Here is a 7956-nt window from a genome sequence, read left to right as displayed (position 1 = left end):
AAATAGTATGTCTTGTACAGTATGTAGAAACTTGCTTTCTGTCCAATTCAAAGACATGGCAGTTGAGACCCAACCACTTCAATTAGTAGCCTATTTAGTTGCCTTTAAGAACAACTAACTTTTCAAATATTTCTGGTGTTAACCGCCTCCTGTGCGGATGGAATATTATTCCTGCCAGTCAAACACACATCCCTAGCTAGCTAGCTTGCTGGCTCACTCACTTCTTTAGCCACTGGGCCATATGTACCGATTGTTTTTATCTTTGGCCTTTACCTATGGCGTTCAACATGTGTACATTCTAAAAAGTAAGATATATTTTATATAGTTATTGCAGTTCAGATGTTTACCTTGACGGACAGTCCACTGCACTGGTTGAGGGGGGGGGTGGTGGTGGTGGTGGTGGTGGTGGTGGTGGTGGTGGTGGTGGTGGTGGTGGGGGGGGGGGGGGGGGAGATGAACTTGATTACGGAAATACTGTGAGTAATGTGGGCTTACAAAATCACTGTGTGTGTGTGTCTAAGTGTATTGTTCTTCATTTTAAGAAGATTTAAGATTTTTTTTTTATGTTTTATGAATCATGGAAAAAGTATTTTGAGTATTTTGAAAATACAAAATTACTCCACTCTAAAGTATCTTGTTACAAATTACATTTGAATTTTTTCAGCCCTGTCAAATACAAATTACAAAATACTCGAAAGTAATTGAAATACGTATTTCAAATACAAGTAACAGAAATACTGCCCATCTCTGCCTCTGTCACTGTTGGAGAGAACAGAAACCATGAGAATAAATATCCAGCCCAGATTTTTTTTCCTGTTCCCATCTCTACCAATAGAGGTCCCCATAGCAACATTTAGGTTACTAGATAAACTACTCTCTAAATTTACAGTACGTATACTGTAAATTTAGAGAGTAGTTTATCTAGTAACCTAAATCTAAAACCAAACCTAAAACTATTAAGAGTTTCTTAAATTTGATTCTGGGTTGTATGGCAAAACAACCCAGAATCAAATTTAAGAAACTCTTATAGTCAAAACAAAAAGAAGGCCTTAATCTACCTAAACTTAAACATTATTACTGGCCAGCACAGCTGAGAACACTGGAAGTATAGACAACAAAATACATATACACAGGATATAGCTTGTAATGGAACAAAACTCATGCACAGGTATTTCATTAGAGGCACTACCATTTATAAACCAAGCATCTCAGTGGAAATTAATAAAATGGTGCATAATGGTGGATAAAATTTACACTCAAACAACTGGATCTTCCAAATTAAATATGAAGGGCAATGAAAATAGCAGTTAATGTAGAATTCCTACCAGCCAAACTGGACAATAGCTTTAAAAAAAAAAAATGGGCAGACATGGGTCTAATTACCTTAGGTCAGCTGTTTGAAGGAGAGGTCCTAAAATCATTCCAACAACTTCAACAGGATCGAGTTTGGCCTCTTTGCATGCAATTTATTTAGCTTTTTGCAACATAAGGATGTAACATTATAACATGAGGAACTTCTTGTGTACATGTCAAATTCGGGATAAGCTGTCACATATTGCCAGTCCCACTATCAAGAGCTCTAACAAATTTGAGAGTGAAAAAAATTAGGTGCTGTTGGTGTTTTCTTTATCTTGAAAATATCCTGTACACTACATATAGTACCCACATTCACAGTGCACTGTTTCCATATGTGAAAGGTTATTATCAATGTACATCAAAATATTACATATGCAGCTATTCGTGCAGTTTAGTTTTTGCAGCACACGTTGCATGGATTCACAAATATTAATACATATTTGCTTGACAAGTACAGTTGTGGCCATGAGACAAGCCAGTGTGTCTATCAAGTTGTATCCTTTCAGTCTGTCAAGAACTAATTAGTCTATTTTCACAAGTGTTGTCACTGTACAGGATTTCATTATCATTATCTCAAGAAGATTAGTTGCAAAGAGATTCAAATTAGAACCAACTCAGTCACAAGTAACCAAGTTGCGAGAAAAGGTTGCATGCGCGACACTGGCCAAAGTAGCATTTAAAACCCTTCTGCTTATATGCGACAGACAGCACACAGTTTATGGGGTGAGGGGTGGAGGCTGAAGCCAACAGCTGGTGTCAGATCCAGTTCATCCTCTGTAACTCCAGGTGGAGGAGTGAAACGAAAACGCTGGAGGAGAGAGGTGAAGAAGAGGAAGAGCTCCATCCTGGCCAGACTCTTTCCGAGACAAACCCTGCGACCTGCGAGACAACAAGGAATAGCTTCAGGTCATCTTTAAGTAAATTGATATTGACAAGAAATTATACCTGAGCTAGCTAACCTGCAGAAAAAGGCATGAAGGCATCTTTCTTGACAAACTTCCCATCCTTGTCCAGGAAATGGGCAGGATTAAAGGTGTGGGGGCTCTCCCATTCAGTCTCATCATACAGGACAGATGTCAAGAGAGGACACACTGTGGTCCCCTGCAGACAATGAAGAATGTAAGTCAAAAAAGTCTTCTATATGGGGGGAAGTAGTATTCTGCAATATCATTTCAAAATATGTTTTAAAGGGTTTATGTGTAATTTCTGGTCCAAAGCTGACCTGTATCGTTCAGCCATGTCTTAACAACAACAAATCAAGGCCACTCCACCTTCCTCAAGCACATGAATCCCCTCCCCTCCTTGTTATACATTTTTCTTAAACATGAAGATGGCTGTCTTTAGATGTGAAGCAACTCATGGACCTGTAAAGTAAATCACTCCGTGGCTACGTTTACATGCGCACAATAATGCGACTATTGCCAATACTGCGATTAAGGGAATAGTCTGATTAAGCCGTTTACATGATTGCATAAACGACTCCCCGGAATAATCCCGTTTACATGACTGAAGTACTTATTTCGATTATCCAGAGAGAATGGTGGAAACAGGAGTAGGGCAGTTGTTGCTCCCCCAGGGTGTCACCGTCCATCTCTTGTATTCCTGATGATTTGCACTATAGAAACTTGGAAGCTGTGGAATAGCCTACCAGCTTGGTGTGCACAAAAACACATACGTTTGTGTACCTATTTTGCAAGAGCCTGATGTTGGTTGTGCAATATTTAATCAAGGTACCTACATTGGTTGCGATGAGCTTAATTGCGCAGTGCTTTGAAAATGCGCACCACGTAAGAGGCTGCAGATGGAACGCACATAACTGTCCTGCTGCCTTTGGATGGATATAGCGAGTTCATCAACCAAAATATGTCCTACAAGCAGAGGTGGGGACTCGAGTCACATTGGACTTTAGACTTGACTTGATACATGAAGAGAAGACTTGAGACTTGACTTGACTTGACTTGGGTTCTGGTGACTTGGGACTTGACTTTGACTTGTACTTTGATGACTTGAAAAGGTTTCTAAAGTCTTGACTTGAGATCTTGTGTTTGTGTAAATGACTTAGATTGAAAGTGATGAGATTTGTTCCAGCAGACGACTGAATTTAAATTCTGTTTTTTGAATTTGTATGGAATGATTGAATTTATTGAAGCTGAAACTGATTATAGAAATCAAATCAAAGTTTTTATCCTATTAAAACCATATTGCATTGAAAAGGCCTAGATATTTAGTTTTCTTTAAGATATTAAATTGATACTGGACTCTTGATTTGTTCTGACTTGACTTGCTGTTGTACATTTAGACTTGAGACTTGACATTAATGACATGGACTTGACTTGGATTTGACTTGGTAATCTACATTTAGACTTGGGACTTGACTTGAGACTTGTGCCTCAAGATTTGAGACTGACTTGGGACTCGAGCAAAGTTGACTTGGTCACACCTCTGCCTACAAACTGTTGTGGATGACAGACATTGGTGAGAATAACCCCCTAATCTAGTCCAGTACAGACTACAATTACCTTTTACCTTCACATGGTGAACTGGACACATGCGCAAATTGGTCACAGTTCAAGAAATGCGACTAAGGTGTATACATGTCCTATTAATGCAATTAAGATCAGAGTATTCCACATATCTTACTGCGATTATGCTTACTTTGACTATGAGCATAATCGCATTGTCATAATCAGAGTATGGTGTTTACATGGGTTCTGCCTTACTCGCATTATTGCCTTAATCGCATTATAATCGCATTATTGGTGTGCATGTAAACATAACCACTGACTGACCTCATGGTTAGCCTATCTGACCCCTAGTGGCCGTTTGGAGGCTTGGCAATGTCTACGGACAAAACACTGAACCAGGATCATTCACTCGCCTCATCTCTGCAATACTACTGAACTGTGTAGGCTGCTTCGCATCTATGTTACTGTGCGTCCTTGTATTCAATCTGACCTTCTTAATAAAGTAACCCTGAAAGGTGACATCTTGTCTGGTTTTGTGAGGAAGGGACATGGGGAAAATGTTAGCTAGTCTCTGAGTCTCACGGATGACAGCATCAGTGTAGGGCAGGTTCTTCCTGTCCTCGACCCGAATCTGATGACTTCCTATCACCCTGCTCAGCTCCTCCTGGACCTGGTCTGGGAGATGAAAGGTGAGAAATTGACAAAGTTGTGAGCTAAAACATTTATTGTGGTGATCTTTGCCCCCTATTGACTAACTTGGTTCATTTTTAGTTCAGATGGCATTTCAGTTCAAAAGTGATATAGTGCAATCTATAAAACTGCATCAATAAACTTAAATTTTATTTTTACCAGTGTTTATGCTTTTTCATTATCTCTACGTCTTAAACCTAGATGTGTATCTAGGCAAAAGATACACCTGAGATTATGTGTTCAGGTACATAAGCTGTGTACTGTATGTCTGCAGCTCCATACCCTGTACGTTTGGATACTTGGCCATAAGCAGAAGTCCCCATCTCAGTGTAGCTCCTGTCGAATCAGTACCAGCACTGAATACATTGCTAACTGTTGTCAAAAGGTTTGTTTTGTGGTAGTGAGTGTTCATATTCCCAGATTCCTGCACATAAAAATGTATCAGTACAGTTATTAAATCTAAAATCTGATGCAAAATGCAAATCCTGCTGAGAGATTTGAGGTCCTTTGTAGCTCAATGGGTAGAGAAAGCATGGCACCAAAAGTATGAATAAATATTGACCATACACTACATGACCATACACTACAAATACACTACAAATATTTTTTATCTTTAGACTGTACATTTGAAAAGTTAATACAATGGGGCCTTTAATTAAAAAGATGTTGTTGGATGCTGTGGAAGAAAACTCAGGATGAGAGAGTGGCAGTTTGACAGGTTTATTCAATCTGGAGGTTGGGAACCAAACTCAAAATCTGAATGATTACACAGAGTTTTATAGTGTTGAATATTAATGTAGTATTCTTGAGTTTTAGGCACTTAAGGTGTAAATATTGGTCAAAGATGACATATTAAGTGACCATATAGGAATGTTGCTTAGTATAGATACTTCTCCATTTCTTCCTCAACAGTGCCTTCATTCAAAGCACTGTATAACACCATGACCTACGTGGGATCTGTCTACCCATTCAGCTACACAGGACCACAAATCTCTGAACCTGCTGAATGGAGGTTTTCCAGAAAACCCATTCAGATCCTTCAAAACTACCTGATTGGAAGGAGTTAAGCAGTTGATAAGGGGTGGGGGGGAGGGGTGTTAACGTATTCCATCAATCATTGCCTTTAAAAAATATAATATTCATTATTTGATTTTGAAACAATAAATCGTGTGATTCTGATAGGTGATATGTTTCCATACCTCCAGACTCTGCTTGTGGACCAGAAAAGAGTCCACAAAGCCTCTGCACATCTGTGGATTAAGAGTCTCTTCTAAACCTCTGATCAACTTTGTCATTTGGTTCCTGTGGGCAACATTAATATTCTGGGTTCGTCTCCTGTTACCAAACCATTTGCCCAGCCATGGGGAAATGTTGTACACCTGTTGACCAAGAAAATACATGAAAATACATGAAAAATGAAACTATCAATGATGTTTTCTGCTACAATTACAACTGTTTATGTACTATATTTAATTTTTCAGTCTAAAATCCAGAAAAATATGAAGTGGTACCTGTATTGAGGGAGAGCCCACAACTCGAATCTTCTCATTAGCGTGATTCACCATAACTGTGAACTCTGGGTTATCATATTCAAATCTGCTGCCATAGACTATGGAGCAGATAACATTGGAGACTGCATGGTTCACTGATTTGGTAGTATCAAAAGCTTTACCTGCAAGGAGAAAAAGACAACAAAAACAAAGACAAGAAGAGAAGTTTTGTTTTCAAATGTGCAGTTTTGTCAATTATGAATTTGGTTAAAATATGAGGCTTACCTTTGTATTTCTCAAACACTTCAATGAGGTTGTGACTTTCCTCAATGATTTTCTCCTCACTTGCCATCTTGCCCATGCCAAAGTCTCTCAGCTTAGTCAAGGCAAACCGCGTCATCTCTTTCCATGAATCCCCATTGGCAAATATAATGCCTAAATTAAAGTATTTCAACAAAATGTTTTAATTGAGAAATTGATTATATGTAAATACTATAAATATTTATTGAAAGCTGTAGATTGAGAAAATGTTTAACTGACTGACATAGAAAGTCAATTTTTTTTTCTTTCCTTACCATGCCCTTCACTGAGGTCATGCAATATTGGGGTTATCTCTCTTTCTCCAAACTCTTCAGCATGGTTGACCAGAGCCTCCTTGACTGTCTTGTATCCTGCCAGGATCACCACTTTCTTTGGTCCAAAATAGAATGTGAACACTGATCCATATTTCTTGCTAAGACCAGAGGCACATTGTAATGATTTAGTAGAAATGTATTTATTTAGTAGGATAGGCCCCTTGAGATGTTGCATCTCGTTTTTGAGGGGGTCCTACAATACACAAGAGTTGCACATCAATGTCCAGTCAACAATTCAGGTGGTGTAAGCATAAACAATAAATAAAAAGAGTCATATAAAAAGAAAAAAAGAACAGAAAGGCAACATCAAAGTCAAAACAACATTGAACAAGTGCAGGACCATGGTATGAAAAAGTATACAATACATTAAAAGCATGAGCAAATAATTTCCAGATGCAAAACTAAAGCAGTTTTAAATAAACCAAAAGAGGTAGTAGATCATAAATGAGAAGGTAAATTATTCCAATTACTCAAGCAGCTGTATAATGCTTCTCTCGTGCTTATTGAACTGGCTCTGCGCATGGCTTGATATTCCGTTTGGCTCTGCGCAAGCTTTATGATTGGCTTCGCGTGACCATTGGACCAGCACTGCGCGAAGTATGTGCTCTCATTCCATCAGGCAAGATTTCTCAGTTCACTCTTCTGAAGGTTTTCATCCTACTCTCCGCGATACAATACTTTCATTCCCTCTCACGCAAGGTTTAGAATCCCTTTTGTTGAGTAGGGTATAGCTGCAGCCCGGAGTACCTCCAAATAGGAGGGTGCTAACTCCAAGTGGGAGGTGCTTATAGCTCCAAATGGGAGGGCTGACGACGACAGCAACAGAGACTGACATTAGCTGCCATTTGGAGCACTGCTCGACTTTAGCATGCTTCCTTAGCTTAAGGAAAGTGGAAGCTACGATGTAAGTGAGTATGGCTTATCACAAAGATTTGCTTGAGTCAAACAGTTTTTAGATGTATTTAAAGGTATAATATGTAACAGAACCACATTAAAATATCTAAAAACGACTAGACCTATGTTATATATTTTGTTGAGTTGTGTACTTACATTATCCCAAATGTTTCCAACAATGTTCAAACCCAGAGAAATCCGTAATTTTATTCAAGGTAACGGTGTGTTTCATTTGGTCGCCTGTCAATGGCGTCATATCCCCTTTACCCCCTAACTTCCTGGGAAACACGGTCACACCAGATGATACGTCAGAGAGTGAGGAAGGAAGTCGGCGAACTAGCTAGCTAGCCACTCTAGCCACTCTGTTGTTTTTTTCATTCTATTGTTTTTATTGCTCACTCGTGATGGATCACAATTATTCATTCC

At 38.9% G+C, this 7956-nt stretch overlaps 1 protein-coding gene across 1 annotated transcript; it reads right to left on the bottom strand.

Annotated features, from left to right (window-relative positions):
* Positions 1-2047: 2047 nt before the first annotated feature.
* On the bottom strand, positions 2048-6416 carry LOC139916400 (cytochrome P450 2K4-like). Its single transcript, XM_071905262.1, has 7 exons — positions 6287-6416; positions 6023-6183; positions 5711-5890; positions 4794-4935; positions 4312-4496; positions 2316-2457; positions 2048-2235 (listed from the first exon to the last, which is right to left on the bottom strand). The coding sequence occupies exons 1-7, from the start codon at positions 6399-6401 to the stop codon at positions 2048-2050; spliced, it is 1113 nt and encodes a 370-aa protein (XP_071761363.1). The 5' UTR covers positions 6402-6416.
* Positions 6417-7956: the final 1540 nt, after the last annotated feature.

The sequence above is a fragment of the Centroberyx gerrardi genome, chromosome 9, assembly GCF_048128805.1.
Source record: "Centroberyx gerrardi isolate f3 chromosome 9, fCenGer3.hap1.cur.20231027, whole genome shotgun sequence".
Taxonomy (NCBI): domain Eukaryota; kingdom Metazoa; phylum Chordata; class Actinopteri; order Beryciformes; family Berycidae; genus Centroberyx; species Centroberyx gerrardi.
This window is presented reverse-complemented; position numbering and strand designations above follow the sequence as displayed.

Bases quoted from the DNA above. Each gene is read 5' to 3' on its own strand.
- LOC139916400 (XM_071905262.1), bottom strand. From the start codon at position 6,401: ATGACGCGGTTTGCCTTGACTAAGCTGAGAGACTTTGGCATGGGCAAG. The intron at 4,497-4,793 runs GTATGGAGCTGC...TTCATCTCCCAG, and splicing joins CAAGTATCCAAACGTACAGG to ACCAGGTCCAGGAGGAGCTG. The intron at 2,236-2,315 runs GTTAGCTAGCTC...GTTGTCTCGCAG, and splicing joins CTTCATGCCTTTTTCTGCAG to GTCGCAGGGTTTGTCTCGGA.